Source organism: Clytia hemisphaerica, unplaced genomic scaffold, assembly GCF_902728285.1.
Source record: "Clytia hemisphaerica strain Z4C2 unplaced genomic scaffold, Clytia hemisphaerica genome assembly, whole genome shotgun sequence".
Taxonomy (NCBI): Eukaryota; Metazoa; Cnidaria; class Hydrozoa; order Leptothecata; family Clytiidae; genus Clytia; species Clytia hemisphaerica.
In genome coordinates, this window is record NW_027103377.1 from 122,105 (window position 1) to 145,295 (window position 23,191).

The window sequence follows — 23,191 nt, forward strand, 5'->3', positions numbered from 1 at the left end:
TATGGAACTATGGAACTAACAAACTATAGAACTATAGAACTATGGAACTATGGAACTAACAAACTATAGAACTGTAGAATCTGCCCAGGATACGTCTTGTTTTTGCGGCAAAAATATCCGACGATTTCAGTATTTCATATATTGCAACATTACCGAAAAGCTGTCTACTTAAACAGCTCTAACTGTCAGCTCGAAGTTCATTATCGTAAATTTCAAAAAGGTTGATCATTAATTTATAAGGAAATTGATCAACGTGGCTCAATATCGCCATAGTTAATTTCTACCAATGAGAAAATATATCCTTTAAATACCTAGCACGATAATTTTGATAAGAAATGATTCAATTTAAAAAAAATAATACGAAGATAACCCAGGTATAACGAAAAACAAAGGGACGAGAAATAGTTACATAGGATTTCTATAAAGAGAAAAGGGAGCTGGAAATAAAGAAGAGTGAGAAGATTTTGGTGAGTAGGATCAAAATGAATTTTGCATAAGAAGATGAGAGTAGAGAGAGAGAGAGAGAATTATGGAAGAAAGAGAAAACTATAAACATTAATGAATTACGAACACGAAAAAATATGAATTTTCCTTGTCAGGAATAATGGAGGGGAAAATATAGAAAGGACAACACATACACACAAAACGAGAAGCAACTTTTATGGAAAATTAAAAAACCATCAACCAAAACAATATATAACAAAAATAAAGAGGAAAAAATATGTATAAATATATGAAAGATTTTTTAGAGAAATTTCAAAAAAAGAAGAGGGAAGGCCCTAAAAAGGCGTTGGAATTTTGATTTATTGGTTTATACTCTTTTTCATCATTGGGGACTTGTTTACGAAAAGTTTGTTGTCGGGTTGATAGTAGAATAAACAGGATTAAGTCTGGTGATGTATGAATTAAAAGATAATTGGTCCATAATGGCTCTGAAAAGCGTATACAAGTAAATCTCCATAGGACATATGAGAACTGGAGAACGCGTGGTATCATTTTCGAATGTTGAATTCTCGAGGAAATTAGACAAACGGACCTTTCATAATTATGCGTTTTTATCTTTTACTTTGCATTTGATGAGTATGAGAGATAATTTTGGTGTTTAGTAAAATGGACAACTATATAACACTTGCGATGTTAGAATGCGATTAATGATTCTTGGATGTAGAGCAAATCAATTCTGTAATTTATCGGTGAAAGTGAAACGGTGATCTTGTAATTTAGACAAAGTGAAGGAAGGGTGATCCTACAATTTAGTCAAAGTCAATTGGTGATCTTGTAATGCAGGCAAAATTGGCGATCTTGCAATTTAAACAAAGTCAATTGGCCATCTTGCAATTTGGGTAAAGTCAATTGGTGATCTTGCGATTTAAACAAAGTCAATTGGTGATCCTGCAATTTAGGCAAAGTCAATTTGTGATCCTGCATTTTAGTCAAAGTCAATTGGTAATCCTGCATTTTAGACAAAGTCAATTGGTGATCCTGCGATTTAAAAAAAGTCAATTGGTGATCCTATAGTTTAGACAAAGTCAATTGGTGATCCTGCATTTTAAACAAAGTCAATTGGTGATCCTGCAATTTAGACAAAGTCAATTGCTAATCCTATACTTTAGACAAAATGAATTGGTGACCCCTGCAATTTAGATAATGCCAATGTCTTGCATTTTAAACAAATTCAATCATTGATCCTGCAATTCAAATCAAGTGAATTTGCGATCCTGCAACTCCTTTCTGAGGAACTCGGTAGTAAATTTTCACCTATTAGAAAGAAGTTGAAAAACCTCAATGCGAACGAAATTGGAAATCGCCTCTTTTACATGGGTGGAGATTTTAAGTTTGATAATGGTTGAAAACTCGAAGGCCAACTGGATGCTCTTCGGTAAAGTTTTAATGTATCAGACTTATCTGATATTCCAAAGCGAAGGCTAAAGATTTTCTGATTGGAGAGGAATGATAGTCGACCTTTGAGTCGACGCTTAACCACTCGGCCGCAATGATATTTTGGTTTTACCCAACAATTCCCGAAAACTGGGGCTGGGGTTCAGGTCTCCCACTGCCTTGTCGCGATCTGGCGAAATATTGTAATCTAAGCCTCCAGATTTCGAAAATTTCCCCGACCTTCTTCTGATCTAGCGTGTCGGAAAAAGATTTTACATCGAGTGCCAGATAAGAATGAGGGCTCAGTATATTTCTCAAAAAATAGCGTGGATTGAATTTTAGGTATTTTTTCACCGCGTCAATTCTTTACTGTATTTCAAATAAAAAGGGTGCCGACAGTTTTCTCACTGACGCCAAGTTGTCAACATACTACAAGGGGAACAGATGATTTACCTTTTGATAAAGTCAATAATAGAGGCACAAAAGTTAAATTTTCGTTAGGGGAGACATGCCCTAGTTCGTAATTTTGCTGACGTCATCAATATGACGATTTGATTTTTAGTGACCAAGACAATGCTGATGATCTAAAATTGTCCTCTATCTTCATTTCAGTGACTAAATAATGAACAATTTAACACACGTGACACAAAAGTAAACTAAATCCACATCTTCAAAAACATACACACAATTATAATCAGAAGATGTCAGTGGCCAATAGATTCCGGCAAAGTATCACCAAAGCACTTTCATTGACCGACATTGATGATGAGAATGCTGGTCAAACACAACAAAACAATAAAATCACTAGTGAATCTATAATAGCTAAATCAGTGAATTTGTTCAGTAAATTTACACATAGTTCGAATAACAGTGTCAATAACATTGGTGGTGTTAGAGATGAGCGGAGACAGAAAACATTGTTGGTCATTGATGGTAATAAAGAACACGAATGGTAAGTTGATCCAGAGTTCTGTGGGGCAGGGCAGTGAGGCAAGTTGACCAACAGGTAAGGGTATGTTTTTCAAAATATCAGAAATGCACTGTAAGGGTGGACTTTTGATAAATGCACTGTAAGGGTGGAAATTTCAGCAAATCTGGAAAAAATTGCTAATTTTTGCTCGAGAATCTTGATTTTTTGCTCTAAAAGAGTTTAAAATTTGAAAGAATGCACTGTAAGGGTATGAATTTCGCCGATTCTTTCTGCACTGTAAGGGTGCGATTCTAAAAGCCAATTTTTTCGCCGCACATACCGTCAGTTGGTAAGCCCACTGCCCCCCCAGGTCAGAGTTTTCCTAATAACGTCTTAACAACGTCCACCCGACGTCCATTATGTTACATTAAATGAACTTTCGAACAACGTTGTGTACCAGGTCAAGATGGAAACTCTCTCGGTGGATCTAAAGAGTCCTAACAAGCATTTCAGCAATGTGGTGATAGATAGGGAATTCAATTCGAAAGATTTTGAACACTTATGAAAAGACACCGTGGGAACCCCTTTAAGTGTCGGGACCTTTTTGAAGAATTTTACTAGTTCTGACTTTAAATGCTTTAAATGTCTGGTTATAGGAGTTAGAAGCTCGTTCATATCTCGTCGTAGTTGAATGTCTCCTTCTATTGGGTAGATTCGGCACGGTACTTTTTAGCAAGGGCAGCTGGACGGAACTGAGGGGAGGAGTTCTCACTGCATGGTTAATGGCCACGAAATCCAAAAATTTTCGCATTCGAATACATCAAGGGCCTGAGTCCCGAAATACAGGCGGCAAGCACACCCGTAATCCAACAACCACACCCTGAGCTTAATGTCGCTGTGCCTTATCACTGATCACGGTATTAAAGAGATTTTTTGCGTTAGAATTTTTGTTTCGTTTGATCATTTTTATGACTTCTTTTTAGATGAATATCTTGTTCTTAATTTTCTTTCTGTATTTTTGACTTCCATTCGATTATTTGTATCAGATAACTGCACTGTCCTTATCTTTATAAGCATAAACTACGTTTCAAAATCTTCTTCAAAAAACCTTTTCATTTACTTCGCGGTTACGCGATACAAAACATTCGTTGGGTAATTATATCGAGGAATACTAATTTATTTACAGTCCTTCTACATATTTGATTGGATGGGAATTCTCTCACAGGATTTTCCGAATTTTGACACACAAACACCCCTATGAGTATTTTTCGAAATAACCTTACAACGAACTAAATATAAAATAATATCATGAGAAACGGGGAAAGATAAAAATGAGATTATTTTCAAGCCATTTTATTATTTTTATCAAAAAAGAAAGCATATGTTTTGGGACCGTATTTCGTAGTTGTTTCGCGGTACAAAATAAGGCAAAACAGCCCTGAAAGAAGGTGAAAAATAGAACACTGTAAAACTGTATTAAAAAATACACTGCAGTAAATTATTAAAGTATTTTTGAGAGAAAGATTTTGCTTTTTTTGTGCTTATTTATGTTTTTCATTACTGTAAAGGTTTTTCCTAGTTTTTGTAGACAGTGGAGAAACGTAACAAACTAATCCATTTAGTGATAAAGTCTCTATCGAACCAGTAACGAACTTTTTTTATTGAGTAGTTCCTTTTTTGCTTTGGCTTGATAAGGTTTTCGAAATCGAAACAAAGTTTTTTGATCTGAGGAAAATAATAAAAACAATGAAGAAAGTGAAGAAAAAACACTTTTTTATTTCAAAGGTTTTGGATGGATACTGTACATTTTTGAACTTTTACTTTTGAAACAAGAATGGGCTTTTCCAGAAATAGTCCGTGTCCCCCTGTTAAGGATATCAGATATTCAAGGGCAATGACTTTCGTTCAAAAGTGGATATCCAGGGAGTTAAATATCTACAAGGAAGCGGATATCCAGGGAGTTAAATATCTAAAAGGGAACGGATATCCAGGGGGTAAAATGTCTTTATAGGAGAGGATATCCAGGGGGTTGAGTATATTTTTAATAGTGTATGTCTTTACTAATAAAGTAGGATATCCAGGGGGTTCGATACTTCATCAATATCTAATTTAAATTGTTTTCTTCTGGAAAGCCCAATTTGAAAGATGTTGAGGGACTTACCACAAGACTTCTTGAAAAAATAAGGGCGACATAATTCGAAATTGGCCTAGTAGCACTGAGAAGTTAGATTCTGATAAAATAGTAGAATCTCTTTAATTCAAACCTCTATAACTCGAATGTCGAACAACTCTATAATTCGAACAAGTTTTCTAGTCCCTCCACTTAACCCTTTAAGTGCCGATGTCGTATATATACGACATGGGCTATATAGGAGGGCGAAGCCCTCCTGTAATGCCCAGTTTGAGTTAGAAATCGTTATTTTTGGTCGAACTCGTAGGAATTAGATTGTCCTTTATGGTCAAGCAAAAAGAATTTCAAAAATGAGTCTTTCCAGCGAGATTTTAAGCAAAAAAGTCAAAAAAATGCAAAAAATTGACAAAAATTCACTTTTTTGAGATTCTGACCGTTTTTTGACTATTTTTGGTCAACGAGTGATCCAAATTTGGCCCTGTTTTACTTTATTCTGTCTTCTAGTGAATTGATTTGAAGTTTTACCACTGGGCACTTTTCCATCAGTTCAGTCAGGTCCGCGCAGCGGGCCTGACTGCTTTAATTCCCCTAACGTACCCCCCCCTTGGCCGCCGCCCACCACGCCCTTCCTCAATCGGGCGGCGCCGAAGGCGCCCAAAAGAAAGAGGAGACTCTAAGCTATCCAACGAGCTATATACGAGCTTCTAATTCTTTCTAGATCAGGAGATATAAGCCCTTAAAGTTTGAACTAGCGATTTTAAAAAAAAAACTTAGAAAAAAAGACCCTGGCACTCAAAGGGTTAAAAAAAGTCCTAAAAACCTGACTCCTTACTTAACTCAAAATTTTCTTAGCTCGAACAAATTTGTGAGTTCCCCGTGAGTGTTCGAGTAATGGAGACTCCACTGTATGAGCCAGTCAGTAGCTTGTGCCCTGTTTACGGGTGTTGTAACCAATTTCTTCATATAGCCCCTGTATGGTTGGGACTATTATTTGCAATACCAAGGAGGGTCACTGTAATCGTTCGAGTAATAGAGACGCAAAATATTCTTAGCTTATAAATGGTTCGAATTTTAAAAAACATTTGATTTATAGGGGTTACTGTAACAGCAGCATTTTAGGAGGTTTATAGAGATCATCATCAGCGATAAAAAAGCAGGGCGGATTCTTCTACTTTCTTTATTCGATATACATAATAGGGATCCCAATCAAAAATGAATGCCCGATAAGAAATGGAAGGGAAGAAAATACAACAAAGAAAAACTTCATTATTCTCGTTCAACTCACCTAAAATTGTCGAAACACCACTAAGGAAAATTTCCCTATTTGATAAATTACCTGAAGTAGGGAATGTCTTATCCTCGGTGTTCAATAAAGATACTGAGCAAGGGAAAAAGGGAACTCCCCCCAAAGTGAGTGGATTGTATAAAACGTTGTTGGTGATCGATGATAGGTCGGATACTGAAGCTTGGTAAGTTATGAAGAACATTATCAATGGACTTTTCCCTGTAACTTTATTAAGCCATCTCCCAGGAATCCCGCATTTGAGGAGCGACGTTTAAACAATTTCCTCATCTGATTCCATTATTACCTAAAGGTTTTTTGATTGAATCTGCAGCAAAATAACTTTACCCTCTTTAAACGGAAATGGATCACCCCAAGAATAAAGGAGTTGCCTGGAAAACATTTTCTACCAGAAAAATACTTTATGTAACGTGGGGAACCTCTTCGCTGTATAAGTAAGGTCTCCGATCTCCGAGCATCGTAGATAACCTCATATTATAAATCACTTATTTATGTGCTTACTTTTTAGGTCACGGGTTTTCAAAGGATGCTCCTTACACGGGATTTACGATGTTCGAGTAGAGCAGGTATATTTTATGAATTACAAATTACAGTTTACACGCTTCGATTCGATGTTATCTTATTCGATAAGCTCGGGTTTTCGATCGAAACCCTCAAAAGCGACGCTATACTATTTGACATTCATTTTATTCTAAATCTACTTTTTCTTTGTGTTTGAATTTTCTTAAAACAGGCAAAAACCGAAGATTTTTGTCGTTGAACTGTGGTTTTCAGCAGTAAGATTCTGAAGATTCGTCCTGAATTCGCTTTCGAAGTGATTAAATCTTTTTTTCCATAAAAATCCGAATCCCCTTGAAAATCGAATAAGAGAGCGTGAAACGTACGTTAATTTATGTTTAGCGGGGATACGGGAGCTCTAATTTTTGGAGGAGTTAAGCCTTTAGCAGGTCAAATGAAAAGTCGAAAATATTCGCCAAAAAATTCTTAAATACGTAACACTATTCTTCATCCAGGTAAACTTCAGACAATGATGATTTTGATTTTTCGTGTACTAATGTATACATATATGTCTATTCTTGCTGTAAGATAAAATTAAAAGGCTTAAAATATTTAAACAGTTACAATAAAAAGTAATAAATAAATGTGATAGTATTCATTTCCTGACCAACATATATGGAAATCACCGAGAGCGAGGGTCCATCATCGCAGTTTTCGGGTTCCAACCTTCCTCGTGAAAGAGGTTCGTGTATGTCTTCATCATATGTTACTTTACTCCCTTTAACTGTATTGAATATTTTCGGGCTGTGCTAATGCCACCGCCAACTGATTCTGCCACCGTTATCCTACATCATTGGTTCAATTTTCTTACATGTGAAAATCCTCTTAATTCTACCAAATAACTTTTTGAATCGTCCAAAAAGAGAAGTTTTCTTGCTACCAACGTTGACATAGAAATTGGCATTGTCATGACAACGACATTGCTGTTCTGTTCTTTGAGTTTCTCTGCGAATGTAAAGTTCTTTGTTCTTACTGATGGATTCTTTCAGGCGTTTATTTTCTCTTTTGAGGCGGTTATTTTCTTCAGCATAGTATCCATACATGGTTTCTTTAAGCAGATAGTTTTCTTTTCGAAATTCACTGATCTCCTTCTTTTGGGTCTGGATTGTTCTGTTGGCGGCCATAACCAAAGGTAGGCTCTACATTGAAAGAAAAGTGAAAAACTTTTTGAAGAATCAATTCACGTGGCAAACAAAACATTTAAAAACTCATAAATGGATCGAAAATGATAATTACTATGACCGTAGTGCAGTGGTAGACTAGTACATTTAGACCACTGCACTTGTAGTGGTACACCACAAAAATGTCCAAAAATGCTAAAAAAATGGTACATATGATGCTCCTCAGCTTGATGCTAATTAAGAGAAGAATCAAGGGTATACCTACGCTAGAAAGAAAAATGAGTTTACGTAAACCGGTATAATGCAACGCGACAAAGAAAAAGACTAGAATGTTTCAACCCATTATGGTTCGTATTTCACAGTTAGCATATTTCATTTTTCATTCGTCGTGTTGCAGAAAAAACCGGTTTATGTGGCCTTAATTTTCACGAATTTCAATGAATCATACCTGTTGTCGAATTAGATCACAATATTCGCCTGGAGTGAGCCAATCTCCAGGTGTCCAATTCTGAACACCTCGAACCAGATCATAAAATTCATTCATCATTCGCTCGTGATCTCTATCGACCACTTTATCTTTGGTGGTTGATGATGCTTCTACGCGCATAAGTAATTCAATTGGATCAAAGTTTCGTTGTAGACTATGCGAAGAATTTTCATCATCGAACGAATTTGCTAGGTTAGTATCACCAGAGCTTGATGGTCCCTCAATTACAGTTGGTGACAATGCATTTGCGGTCATACCGGAAGCCTGACAACTTTTCAATGAGCTTTGAGAACGATTGTTCACACCATCTACTTTATGTTCACCAGTGACATCAGATGGTGAGGTACGAGTTTCTTGAGCCTATGGAGAAAAGAAGATCAAATAGGATGCAATCGTATCTCTATAACTCGAACACTTACGAGGAATGTAAATTAGTTATTGAGATACCATGAAACATGAACTGAAGGAGCCTGAGGTTCGAGTTTAGATAATCTAAAAGATAGAAAACGCCATAACCTATGTTATATTAACTATGATCAGATTCTATGAGAACAATCGAAATCTACTAACCTCCAAGTCGTCATCAGTTTCATCCTCAATCTCCAAGGCTGTCAATGCAAGGTCATCCATCTCATTGATATCATCCAGATCAATTATAAACTCATTTCTTTTGATGTGAGATCCTGGTAGCGTATCATAGCCTTCTGATATTGCTTGAAATGGAACATTATCAGATAAATCGCTCTCCAAATCGTCACTCGATGTAATAGCTTTAACGTTAGTCGGATTTGATCGATCAAAATTTTCAGATACATCAATATCTACTAGATTAGTGGTTATTTTAGGAACAGGTACATTTTCAAGCAGCTCTGGCAACCTTCGGTTATCAACGTCAAAGTGTTCCAACGTGATTTCCATAGAACTTTCTAAAGATGATGTGGGAGTATTCTCAGTGTTTGGACTTGATACAGCCTCGGTTGAAATAGCTTGATACGGATCTTTGTTATCAGCTTGACGCGATTCTTCGAAAGCATTATCAGCCATGGTGGTTTTTGGTAAAAGAACGGTGGACACCTTTTGAGTAGGTTCTGGTGTGCAAGTATCTAGTACGGGGGTTACACTAGATGCTTGTTTTGTTGCGATTTCATTGGTGCATCTCTGTGAGACATCTATCTCGATTTCATTTGATTCTGTAACACAGCGAGTATTGATTACGTTTGCCTGTTCAGCATGGTCATCAGTTCGTTCACTTTCTGGTTCTGGAAGCTTCTGACCCTGCTCTAAAGTTTGATCTTCTTTGACTCCAGTTTTTAAGACCATCCTTTCTTCAAAAATTTCAATAACTGATTTCTCAGGTTTAGCATATCCATTTAGTGATTTAATGAATTCCCTTAGTGATTGAGAGAAATCTAATCTTCCAGCAGAAACATCGTTGGATGATTCATTGAACATCGTTGGTGATCCAAAAGTTTCACTTGGTGACTCAAGGACGTTACATTCCTCGTTAAAAGCATCATTAATTGATTCAAAGACCTCTTTACGTGACTCAAAAACTTTCTCTGGCGGATTAAGAATATGCAACTCTTCACTAAAATCGTCTTTGGAGGACCCGTCAACTTTTTTTGGTGAGTGATAAACTTTTTTTGGCAATTCAAAGGTATCTAATTCTGCAGTGAAAGTATTTTCTGATGCTTTTATAATGACATCATGTGGGGATTCACAAAAATCTATTTCACAAAAGCCATCTAATTTTTGCAATTTAGTAACATCTACGTTTGGCAATTCAAAGGCATCTAATTCTGCAGCCAACTCATCCACTTTTTCCAATTCAATAACTTCCTTTGGCAATTGAAGAGGACCATTATGTGATTGAAGAGCATTGAAATCTTCATCAAAGACATCTTCTGGTGACTGTAGGAACCTGATTGGCGAATCTAAAGTATCCTTCGTTGCTTTCAGTGCATCTATCCCGCCATTTGTAACAACATCCTTTGGCAATTCAAGGATATCTCTTGGCGATTCCAGGGTATCTCTTTGCGGGACCAGAACGCAAATTGGCGATTGGAGAGAATCCTTCGGTAATTCAGGGACACGTTTGAAATCATTTGTTGATTGAAGGCGATTGCTCTCAACATCTAAACTATCTAAAATCTCTTTCTTTCTTCGATCTCTATCCACATTATAATAAGGAGCTCGCCTGGCTAAGACGTCTTCCAAACTCTCACTAAAATCCTCATCTTCTTCATCATAGAAAAAGAAATTTTCCTTAGTAAAAGTAGCAACGTTATTTTCGGACATGTCATTTCGGATATCCCGGACAGTCTCTACGTCTATAGAAGTTCCATAGTCAGGTTGGAGAAATCCATTGTGTTGAGTCTTTGTGTTTAAAATCTCAGCAGTATGGTTGTAAGTTGTTAAATTGAATTGTCCAAAGTCCGTATTCAATGTCATGGCTTCAGTTTTGGAAGTAACATTTTCAATTGGCTGTGGAATAGAAGAAGCATCCATTTGAAGAACATCTCGAAACTCGCGATTCAAAGTAGAATCCATTTTTTCCAGATTTGAAACCATTTGCGCATTCGGATAACGATTCTAGAAAAATTCTCTAATAAAAAGAACATGAATTTCTTGAAGCTATCAAAAATACAACATTTTTGACGTCAATTTTTTAATTTTTTTACTTTGACGTCAATTATCGAATCCTTGGTAAAAGAAAAAATCACTGCAAACTGGTTGCTTTAACAAATAAAGGCCTCTCTACACGACCTTTTTTTGAATACGTAAAAAAAGTCTAAAACCTAAAGCTAGAAAAAAGCTTTTCCAGACTAAACAAAGCCTAAATTTAAAATCGTAGTGTATAATCCTAAATCAAACAAAATAAGTTTAATCATCCCAAAACATTACCGTTGGAAACAGTATTTGGTGTAAATAAACTTAATTTGACTTTAAATCCGGTGTTGTACTTTACCAAATCTCAGAGCTTTCGAATGTTCCCGACTCCAGACGGAGATCACACCGTGATCATAATGATTATTCAAAAAAATTATTCGAGTATTCGAATTAAAATATTCTATTATTCTCTCCTCATCTAGGTAGCATTAAGCGATCTTGAAGTGAAATCGTCGTCGGAGAAAGGTGCAAGTATTAGCATGAGGGTGGTGAGGAATGGCGCTGTCATTGCAAGGTTAGTCATTAAGGGGTGGCCACACCCTGGGATCTTCTTCTACCACAACAGACCCGCGATTAAATTTTTTTTGCCAAGGATGCTGGCATTGTATCCATTATATCCTACTTGCAATTCTATAGAAGATAGAGGATCGAGATTCAGAGGAGATCGATTTTACAAATTTAGCTCGTGGTGAAGTTTTTTTAATTTCCTTCAACGCAAAACTCACAGTTTAAGATATAATAAGACTCACAGAGCCCTTAGTGAACAAAACCATGAAAGTAATTTTAGTCAAAATCCCTAGATACAGGAAATGAAAAGCCCTGATCGTCTCCGATCGAGAGACGTCCCTCGAAGAACGTGGTATACAATTAATTAACCTGAAAATTTTTTAATATAGATCACTGCGACCCGACTTTGTGTTATTTCGTGAATACGTGAAAGGAGGAGACTTGAAGACAGATCATACAAACGTTCTACTTGGTCTAATGCATGGTTTAGTACCCTCTGTCAACTCTCTCTTAACTACTTTCAATTTCCTACAAAAACCTGTCGTGGTAAGCACTTATTTTTTAACCAATCAGATTTGAGATATCACGTGTTCACTAGCTGATTATGCTTATTTGTATCTTTGAGTATTTCTTTTTTAATTTCTGTCAAAAGTCCTAGAGTCAATTTATTGACGGGGCGATTGTTCGGAGTTTACTGATAAAGGGAAATCTATCAGATGACGGTTGACCAGTTTGGATTATTCTCAAGTAACGCATAAACGAAACACGTTTATTGTCCAGTTTTGAAAATATTCAACTCTCGAATTATTTCTAACAAATACAACCTTTACATTGAAACACTTTCCCGCTTTTTCAGTACGCCGAACTTTTGAAGATACGACAACGATTGGGTAAAGAGAACTTTCCACTTATCGAACAAAATTATTATCAGAGTTACTATGAAATGGTAAGGCTCTATAATTTAAACAGTTAACCCCATAAAGACAGACTTTTGAAGAGGTTAAAGCTCTATCACTTACGCATTTTTAATATCATCCAAAAATTTTGAAGCCTTCTTAATTTTTAAGTCTAAAAATGTCCTTTCAATGATCTTATTTTTTCAATTTTCTGAGTATTATTGTGCAATTTCTTAAGTGTCTCAGTGTCTGCAAAGCCTTAGAGTGTTCTTAACGTTCTTTTGGTCATCGCAGCATTATGCTCCTATATAGTTTGTCCTTATAAAAAAACATGTATCAATAAAAGACAAACAAAACTGGTTTTCTTCTTTTCAGTTATTACCTCCCTCGTTGCCAGTCGTCATAAAAGTTGGAAGCGCAAACAGTGGACTGGGAAAGGTAATTCAATTTTCAGAACTCTCCACCTTTTAGCATGAAAGGTGACGTAAAGTCTGTCTCAATATAATCTTCAGCAGAGACAAAAAAGGCTATAACTTTTGATAGAATTCGAATTAGATAGCGGTTTTGTGCTCGTTAAAAAGACACCCCGTGTTGATTTTTCTCTTCTCCATTTTCAATCTTCATTTTCAGATATTTTTTTTTAATTTTTTCTTTTTGATAATATTCCACTCAAGATTACCTTTTCACATAGGGTCAGCCCAGGTCTAAGTCCCAGGCAAAAACAATAGGTCCCACCAAAGATTTAGATCTCCCAAATATTAAAAGTTTTTTTAAGCAGCCCATACCTTGTACAAAATATTTGTTGATTTTAATATCGTTTTTAGGAAAATCACATCTCTATTCTTTTGCCATTCTCGCAATCTTAACGGTTTTTAAGATGTAAAAAGGCCTTTATTTCCTGGGTGAAAATGACTATAATGTGTAGTAGCGTGGTGGGTCAGGTAAAATTTGGGCAAACTGGGGAGGCAATTTTAGAAGATTTTGATTTTTGCGCCCGCTATAATAAGTAAAAATTTGAAAATGTTGGCGTGTTTCTCTCTTTTTTGGATAAAAACGAAGAAGATAAAAATAGAAGAAATAGTCAGCCCCCAGCTTTGCCATTGAAATTCGTGGCTCCCCCAAACATATCAGGTCCCCCCAAATATTTGGCTGTATTTTAGCTCCCAGGACAATACCACTATCTATCTATTGAAACAGACTTTAATCATTTGCTAATGACGTACATAGCATGCGTATTAATGAAGTAATGTAAAAGCTTTAAAAACATGACTTACAATTATATGATGGTAAGAACAGTTGGTAATCCGAAAATCGTGAATCCGAATCACAGTCCTCAGTTTAGTAACCTGATAACAGATGTTCATAATTTTCTTACGTGCACGGTAAACCTCTGAAGGCACTTGAAAATTATACATCTGAGGAAAATAGTCCTCCCGCGGAAAATTTTACAACAAGAATCTTGTTGTGCGCCAGAAAGTCAAAAACTGATACGGCGCCCTATTCGTAAACACAATCACGAAACTTTGTTGTCGTTCCTAGTCCTTTTAGACGAACGCGGTCCTTACGATTTCGAGATTGCATATTCGTCAGATTGTTATGTTTTCACCCATCCCTTTAGAGCTTCAGCGTGGTGGGCAGAAAACAACCACAATCTGATCTCAGGTTACAGTTTAGTAGTTCACTTTAGTCAAAATGAGGTGGATGCACAGATATAAGTGTTGGTACAGCCCTTGATAATGACATCGTGGAATTATAGGTTTGTGTTGCAAGTCCACGTGGTTTCCAAGATGTCGCGTCATTGGTATCATTGACCAATACATATGCGACAAGTGAAAGTTTCCTTGAGGGCAAATTCGATTTGCGAATCTACAAATTTGGACAAAGATATAAAGTTTACAAGTAAGTTCTCTGTAGCGTAGACAAGAGAGTTTGTGTAGGAGAGCACATTTTGATGACACTTTTTATATTATGAATAGATCATTACTGTGTCATTAAAAACTGCTCTCCTACACAAATTTTGCACCCTTTTGTCTTCGCTAACTCTCTTCGAAAATTCAAATTTCATAACTTAGGAGTTTCTCTCTTTTTGATTGATGAGGAGATTAGCCTTAGACCTTTATCGATACCCAAGAACAGGAATAAAACTCCACAAATAACATTCAAAGAAAAACCAACAAACAATTTATTTGCCGGGTATGCATGGATTGCGAAGAGGAAGTGGGAAGTTTCTCAACCTAGGGGTTAAAATTAGGAAAAGGATCAGAATTTTCACCTTGAAATGTCTCTCTTAGGGTATAAATTCTTTCGAAAATGGAAAAAAAAAACAAGATAAAGCTTCTAAAAATGTCACTTCTTTTTAACAAGGTGAACCATACTGAGATTTTTCGACATTCTCCCCGAACCTAATTCAAAAATTTTCCAGAGCTGTTCTAGACACGGTTAGATTTTTGCCATTGCAAAAAAATTCTTTAACAAAGAAAATATTTTAACACGTGGATTTGTTCCTTCAGGCGGAAATCGTTATGTGACGCATGGAAAACAAATACGGGAACTTCGACCGTTGAAGAAATCGCACTGACTGAAAGGTATTTAATATTAAGTAAATAATAAAAAATTACTTGTCATTTTAGTTTTGTTTTTACTTAAAAACGCTGATTTTAGATTGAATTTCTATCCTAAAAGATTTTGTTAAATTTTAGGGTATTTAATTTGGCGGATTTTTCCCCGCCAAAATGAATACACTTAAGGCATATCATAATTTTTTTCCGAACTTTTTAGGTATAAGAATTGGGCTGACGAGTGTGCCGGTTTATTTGACGGATTAGATATATTGAGCGTGGAAGTCATACACACAAAAGACGACAAAGAATACATTATCGAGGTTAACGCTTTTTTTTAATAGAATAATTTTATAAGAACACGAGGCTGAAAATTTTGCCAAAACCTAAGAACAAATTAAGAACAATCTGAGCCTCAGATTTCAGAAATTACCTAGAAAGTACTGATTTTAATATATTTTAAACAAATCTTAAGTTTTGAAGTAAAGAAACTTACCGTATTAAGAGCATCGTAAGAACATTTCAGAATTAAAATTTATTTCAAAAGATTAAGAACAGCCCAACCATGAGCCATATAAAAAAATTGTGTACATGGCTAAATTGCACGATTTTCTGCCCAAAAACCTGTTTTCAATTATATTATTTTTTCTCAGATTCGTTTCTTTCTTAGGTCAGGTTGGTCAGTTGCTAGCTGTATTTTGCTGACAGCCGCATCTTCACCCAGGACTTTATACCTTGTCAAACTTTTTTATAGACTTCAAAATGATATTCTTTCCAAATTAAAATCTTCTCAGAAATTGACGGATGTTGAAATTCTTTTCTTTATAAACGAACCAGGTTGGTGAGGCTCAAGCTCTCAAATTAGTCAATTATTTTTCTCACTATCTTGTGGTAATCTCTCTCTATATGTGCATTCAGGTGAACAACATTCCACCAAGTATCTGTCCGGACAAGAGAGAAGATGATATGAAATGTATTGCCAACGTTGTTCTCAAGAAGATGGAGAAAGAATTCCCGCCGCCACAACCACCACAAAATAACGCCGCTGGAAACACTCTAACCGGTAAGTCTTTGTTCGGAATTAATTCGGAATATTTCAGAAATAGTTCATATAACTCCTATATTGAGGAGTTGTGACATTCAGGGTAGGTAGAGGTGTAGTTTATAAAAAAAAAGATCTTTTTTCAAGAGTACGGATGCAAGACAAACTTGAAAGGTGGAAGGAGTTTCTATTTAAGGAAACGCAAGAAGTACATCTTACTATACTAAATGAGTTTATGAAAAATGTCTGTAACGCTAGCCCAGTAACATATGTTAAGGTTTCTAAAATTTGAACGCCGCGGCTGGAAAACCTATCCACCTTCGATACAAAAAGTCTCGCGCTAAGTTTGACAAGCGTAGAAAACTCGGATTAGAGAAGACTCTACACTGCTATTTGTAAACGAAAAAAGTTCTGACGTCAATTTCATGAAAAAGTACTGCGACGTCACAAAGTTTCAAATAAAAAGGTGTGGCATTTTTGTTGCACGATTTCGAATTATTTTATATCAACACACGCAACAAAATCCAACATTGTTGTTTGATGATTAAACTTCGTCTAACATTATTTAAAAAGGTTTCAATGTTGGTTGCATTGCATACGCGCCGGTCTTAAGCTGTCCGCATGCGAAGCCAACAAACGGGAAAACCTTCAGTGCTCAATCGCAAAGTGCGAGCCTCTCCTTCACAACTAAGGCTTTTTCTTTCCTAGAAGCAACCCTCTCACCACGTCAGACACCTTTGGGCGTCTGCAACGACGGGTACCCTCGATAATTTTGACAGGGTCACTATGGCATTTCATTGAACACAAACTTCCGTTATCTTAAAAAGACATATCATCGAGGCTTACAGACACAAAATTTCGACTAATGTAGAAAGTTTAGAAGTATAATTTTTATTATTGTATTTGGCATTTTAAGCCAAAACGATGTCAGGAATTAACCCACATTATAGTATTTCAAAGGCTTTTGATGCGCAAGCAAAACCGTTAACCGGCGTTTACGACGACGGGAACCGTCTAGTTTAGTACTAACAAGAAAGTCGCAAGAAAGTTAAAATATATTTCAAATATAAGTCAGATGAATATGGAGATATTATTAATCAATTCAATTGGAAAAATAGAAATTTAAATTCCATGAATGATAAACCTTTTTGAAAGATTGTTTTCCAAATTCATTCAGTCGTATCAGCCGATCTCGATAGAGCATACATTGTTCTATTTATTGTTTGATCTTTTAAAAAACTTCGATAAGAAAGATAGTAATGCATCATTGATGCTGTCGTAAAGCTCCTTCTTGGACTTGGTGATGAGTCGCTTGTCCTTGTATTGGATAAGCTGTTTCTCCTTCTGCGGGATGAGCCGCTTGTTCTTGTATTGGCGTGTCAAGCACCCATAATGGCGGACAGGTATCCAAATCTGGACATACCACATGTCTAGGGATAGTGGTCAAATGATATTTCTGACTTTTTTTGTTTTGCCAATTAAAAGTACAGTGCCCTTCAACAAAGACATTCATTTCCATAAGTTTTAAAATGAGTTTATACATGTCACATGAGCATTCCAACTCGTTCAATTCCAAAAACACTTCCTTTAAACTGAACAACCCATCAAAAACATTGATAGATAAAGAGACTAAGTTATTGTTCTCCAAATGAACGACTTCTAAGTTCCTGGCATTCTGAGCAGTTCCTGATAAGAAGTGCAACAGTTTATTATGTGTCAAAACAATGGTTTTCAAACGTGGTAGTTGGTTGTACATCGATTCAGGAATACATCTGATAAAATTATTGCTTAGATCCAGAACCTCTAAGTTACGTAAACCAAACAGTAGGAAATCGTTGATATATGTGATATGGTTGTTAGATAAAGACAGTCTCTTTAAGCTGACCAAATCCGAGAAATGAGTGATCTCTGAGGATAAGATCAACCGGTTGCCATGGAGATGCAATTCTTCTAAGAGATAGAGACCGTAGAAAATACCTTTGGGTAAAGTCTCCAGTTTTGTGTTCAAGATTTTTAGCTGAATCAAGTATCGCATTTTACGAAAGGATTTGGCTTCAAGACGCCGAAGACATTCCTCGTTGCCACCTTTCCCTTTAAAGCATCCTCCGTCTAACACAACATGTGTGACGCAACCAGGTAAATCAGGGAATTCGCTGACGTCATTACAATGTGCCGTTGTGTCGTGACATGTGCACCCGACAGGACAATCTGACGGTAGAATACATAACAGGCGTTGATCCCGTGCACGTTTGATGACGTCATTGGCGTCTGTAACATGATGTAATGATATAGACAAAAATACCAGATAAAATAAAACCCACATGGTAGCTTCTTTAATTTCAGCACAATTTTTTAAACAGGTTTTCTCACCTACAGCACAACAAACACATAAAATCCAGGAGTTACAATTCATAAAAACCGTTCAGTTTTTTGATAAAAATGTAACACCATATAATAAGAATGACCACATATTATGACTTGCGGGTTTTTAGGAAATGACCTGGTCCAGAATGACCAGAAAAAATATACGTACATAATGAATTAAGAGTAAGGGTCAAACTAGATAAATCTTCTAGCCAATAAAACTGTCAGGAGGAGGCTTTTGGATGTTAGACCACGCTATGAAAACCTCAAATATTATTGAACATTGTTTAAAAGAAGTGCTTGATATGACGACACAAAAAACAAGTTTTATTAGCTGTTGATTATGGAATATGAATTTGAATAGCGATTTTAAAGGAGTTAGTTCATTTTCGGTGGTAAAATGAAAGGGTATGATTTTACATTGTTTTGTGGTTGAATTTTGAGACCATCATTTTTCAAAAACATTGGTTGGCCAAAGCTAAACGTCCTTTGTCTGAAAGTTGAAATTTATAGGACGAACAGAATAACCGTTTGTCTCAAACTAAACAGAAAGAGAACAACGTGATTGGTGGGTGATTTATCTATCAACAAGACGCAATATAAACTCTAATGCAGTGTGTACTATCAGTGTTAATATAAACAACTATTTACCAGATACTTGCTTTATAGATTATTTTTTTGCTCCTGGATTTGGAACCTTGCTTTTTTTATTTTTTTGAATTTACTAAAGTTTTTTTGCAATGATTAAATATGAAATTAAAACGTTACAATATTTAAATTGCTTAGTGTACGTAGAGCTAGGAAATAAAATTTAAAATAAAAAAAAACAAAAAAAATTGGAATTATGACACAAATAAGTATAGTGTAAAAACCTTTGCATTTTTTGCAGCGTAACTTTGTAACGTCAGAATTTTTGATGACGCATTGTTTTCACTGAACTTTATATACCCTGGACCAAGTTTCTCAATTCCGGCCAGGCGAAATCTTTGATCGGAGTTTTTTAAAAGTGGTACCCTAATCCTAATGGCGGCACTATTCAATAGCAGCGTAAGTGCATCGAGAGCGCGAGATCTACTTTCCCTCGAAAACTTTTGATGATGTAGCGCCGTTAGACGTTAATTTTCAACACTGCAATGGCTTCTTTACGTGTACAAATTCAAAAAAAACTTCGATCAAAGATGGCGGATATAGCTTGGTCCAGGGGGATATATAAAGGTTAGTGATTGTTTTGAGAAGTTCTCCCTCTGAAGAGCTCTTCAATTCAGGTTTTGGTTGTTGATAAACAAATCAACAATACTCAGCATAAACTCGAATACAGTGTGTCCCATAATTATTACTTTCTGATAAATCATATAAATCCTCGGTATACCAGATTCGAAATTTCTGATTTGCTGAAACACCAACAGGAGAATCAGGACGTTGAATGAGTTCATCTGCATCTCGATCTGCTCCTTCCATTCTAACCACTGTCCCAGCATGTGTAACCGTTGGAAAGATAATTTGATTCAATTCGTTAGTAGTAACAACGTGGATATCATTGACTTGATAGTTGCCAAACGTGCAACCCCATTTGGAGTATAAATGATTAACGCTACATACAGTACCCCCTGACACATGCACCAGTTTAAGATATTTGATTTTTCCAGTAAAAGGAAGGTTGAAAGTTGCAAAACCGCTATTCTTTGGTGTGTAGCAGATTGGTGTTGGGGTTAGTGGCGTCAGCTCCGCTAAAATGATAAAAATTTGATAAAGTATTGGTATTGACATTTCTTTTTCGCACTCTTGTTATCTAGACGACCATACTGTGTTTTATATACTAGGTATATAAAGTGGGTATATGAAGTGATACGAAGGAGAAATAATAAATATTACTATATACGAATTAGAAAATAAGAGTAGTTCTTACATTTGTATATAACATCTTCATTTTTGTTATCTTTGTATTCTCCTGGTAATGGTCTACAAGAATCGTCCACACAGCTACATCTACCATCTTGATACAAAGCATTCATGCATTTGTTTTTCCCACAATGCAAAGTACATTGAATAGGTGAAGTCTTTTCCAAAGTGAATTTCTTGGTACAATGACTTGCTCCGTTAGCATTGGACGCTTTGTAAAAAGAATTTTCTATGACATTGATGAATTCGGCTATTATAAACAGCCTGAATATTGAATACATTTTATTTATCGATTGTGAACTCTAAAATAAAGCATCAAAGATGTACTCAGGCTTGGATAGAAGTTCTATATTATTTTCAAAATATGACCACATATCCCTCGTAAAATACTTTCTAACTCGAATCTATCCGTAATACGAACAAAATTCATTGAGCCTCTCGAACTCGAACTAACGGGATTTAACTGCAAGTTCGTACCTAGTAGGTTTACACTACATACACGTTTTTTTTTTATTAGAACCTAGTTTATAAGAACATATAGGCTGAAATTCGTCGAACAATTAAGAACATCTTAAGAACATGCCCAGCCTCAGTTTGGAAAAAAATGACAATTTTTTCCTCTTTTTAAGCAGTTTTAACCGAATTTAGGGGTGGATCTTCAAAAGTCGAGAGTCAAATATTGTCCAAATTTTGCCAAATTTAAGTGCTCTTTATTTTGTATCATATTGTCGATTTAGAGTAGTCTGAAAAATTAAGAACGCATTTAAGAACATTTTAGGCTGAAAATTGCTAAAAAATAATAAATAAGCACAACCAGGCTCAGCAAAATTTTAGGTGTTCTAATAAAAAAAAAACGTGTAATCCCTAAACAGAATTGAATAACATTTATTTGACAAATACTTCACTAAACTTAATAATGCGCGAGTGGGAATCTCGACAGACTTGCAAATAACCACAACCACAAAAAACAGGTCAATCATTAAACTAAAGAATCAGTTTCAGTTTTAGATACCTTCTGGTTGAATTCCTCAATGGTTAAAGCGAATTGATTCAAACATAATTTCATTGTAAATGAAAAAAAAGAAATTCGCCTTTCAAATATCTTGAATATAATATTTCGCCTTTCAAATTTCTTGAATATAATATTTCATGAAAAGTCTAGAGAAAGCGTCTACTTCGCTTCTATTGTTTCATTTTCAAAACAAAGTTAAAACGCATGCGTATATTTTAATTTTATAAACTATTAGTCGTTATTATACGCAAAACACAAAGAGGAATGAATACGTAATGTGCAGTGACTAAAAGTCGGGGTTATGGATGGTGAAATTCGTCGTTCTTTTTTAATGTTGCGAAGTACGCACTTTCTCCTCCTTGTAAGAAACTTAAATAACCATGCCTTTAAAATTTCCACGTTGAATCAAAACCGATTCCCTTTCGCTGAATAATATCGATTTGCAAGACTGTCAAAATCTTCAGCTATTCGCGATTATTTTCATTCAACATATATTAGATCTTTTCTTGGTGTCTGATGACATGATCTCTATGCTCTTAACTTCTTTTTCACTTTGAATCGTATAATCTATCATCAAACTTTTGATTCATAATAATCATTTTATTATTCAGATGCCATTCAATTGATCAGTGGTCCACCCTCGCCCAATATCCCACGTGCCAACGAAAACATTAAGCTGAAGTCAGTCGTGATGAACGCCCAAACAACAAATTTACGCCCCGAAAGCGCCCCTCCAAACGAAATGAACATGGAAAGTAGAAATCATTTCAAGAGGGCGTTGAATGGCGGTAGTGTTACAAATTCGAACACTTCTTTAAACGATTTAGATACGAAAGACCAAAGTCAATCGAGACAGGATCAAAATCGGAGAGGCTCATTAACAGGGCGTTTCTTTAGTGCTTTTGAATCTTAGAAACACATACATAATAAAGTGCTTGAAATAAACTTCTTCGGTAGCCGATATAAACACTAATTTTGTTTGGAACACGTGGTATTTCAGGGACACGAGGAACTGGTATGCCGATGGCGCCCAGTGGAGGGTAGGGACACTCAATCTGAAATTATTCCTTTAAAATCGGACCCTTACAGTGCTGAGAAAATTTACCGAATTTGAGTAAATTTCCCGAGACGCTTCGTTATTCTCACTTTTTACAGTGCACTTTCTGTTATTTCGACCCTCACAGTGAACTTTGGGAAGCCGGAAAAACGTACCCTTAAAGGCGCACCTACGGTAGGTCGCTTAGCTTGAGTCCCCCCTCCCCCACCGGGCGATGGGGCAAAATATTGAAAGACTATCGATCACTGCCACGGATTAACAAACGTGTATGAGAAGTTGTAAAGACAAATCACGTCACGTCGCTTTGAATTTATGAAGCTTGGAGTATTGGAAGATTTAAATTTTTACGGATTAAATATGGGCTCAACTTTCAGATTATTTGATGTTGTGTCCTGGCTGACGTGAATATTGTATGATATTATTAAAGTAAATATTATTTTGAATTTTAAAATTGTAGATGATGAATTTACGACTTATTTATTTTACAAAGTGGACAAAAAGGGGTATTAGTTTCGTTTAGAAATTTGAAAACAAAAAATGAATCAAAATAAAAAAAAATTGTATAAACAAACTTGTTACTCCTGTCATTTTAGTATTTAGCGTTCGCACTAGATGCTATCGATGCTATCGTCCGTTTTAGAGGTTCAGTAACCGCGGCAAAATATATTCAAGCACAAAGTCATCAGGGCGTCAGGGCACTTTACGGGAAAGAAGTGGCGGTAGAGTTTGGAACAAACACCTCCGCCACTGCTTACTCTGCCCGAATTTATCACGCCTTCATAAACTATTCCCTTTTTT

The 23,191-nt window shown here is 35.9% G+C and overlaps 3 protein-coding genes across 4 annotated transcripts; 1 reads left to right on the plus strand and 2 right to left on the minus strand.

The window, feature by feature from the left end:
- Positions 1-2,488: 2,488 nt before the first annotated feature.
- LOC136824576 (synapsin-like) lies at positions 2,489-22,949 on the plus strand. Of its 2 annotated transcripts, none has more exons than XM_067080562.1 (11): positions 2,489-2,830; positions 6,731-6,788; positions 11,481-11,572; positions 11,955-12,111; positions 12,422-12,511; positions 12,837-12,899; positions 14,218-14,360; positions 14,972-15,046; positions 15,240-15,342; positions 15,938-16,082; positions 21,948-22,949. In XM_067080562.1, the coding sequence occupies exons 1-11, from the start codon at positions 2,580-2,582 to the stop codon at positions 22,247-22,249; spliced, it is 1,479 nt and encodes a 492-aa protein (XP_066936663.1). In that variant the 5' UTR covers positions 2,489-2,579; the 3' UTR covers positions 22,250-22,949. The 2 variants fall into 2 exon arrangements, with proteins under 2 accessions (XP_066936663.1, XP_066936671.1); XM_067080570.1 differs by lacking the exon at positions 2,489-2,830 and adding an exon at positions 6,115-6,388 and having other exon boundaries at positions 21,948-22,332.
- LOC136824479 (uncharacterized) lies at positions 7,472-10,985 on the minus strand. The gene is made up of 3 exons (XM_067080541.1): positions 8,959-10,985; positions 8,350-8,748; positions 7,472-7,919 (listed from the first exon to the last, which is right to left on the minus strand). Exons 1-3 carry the CDS (start codon positions 10,957-10,959, stop codon positions 7,566-7,568), a joined length of 2,754 nt encoding a protein of 917 aa, XP_066936642.1. The 5' UTR covers positions 10,960-10,985; the 3' UTR covers positions 7,472-7,565.
- Positions 17,253-18,483, minus strand: LOC136824590 (carboxypeptidase N subunit 2-like). Its single transcript, XM_067080582.1, has one exon. It carries the CDS (start codon positions 18,472-18,474, stop codon positions 17,326-17,328), a length of 1,149 nt encoding a protein of 382 aa, XP_066936683.1. The 5' UTR covers positions 18,475-18,483; the 3' UTR covers positions 17,253-17,325.
- Positions 22,950-23,191: the final 242 nt, after the last annotated feature.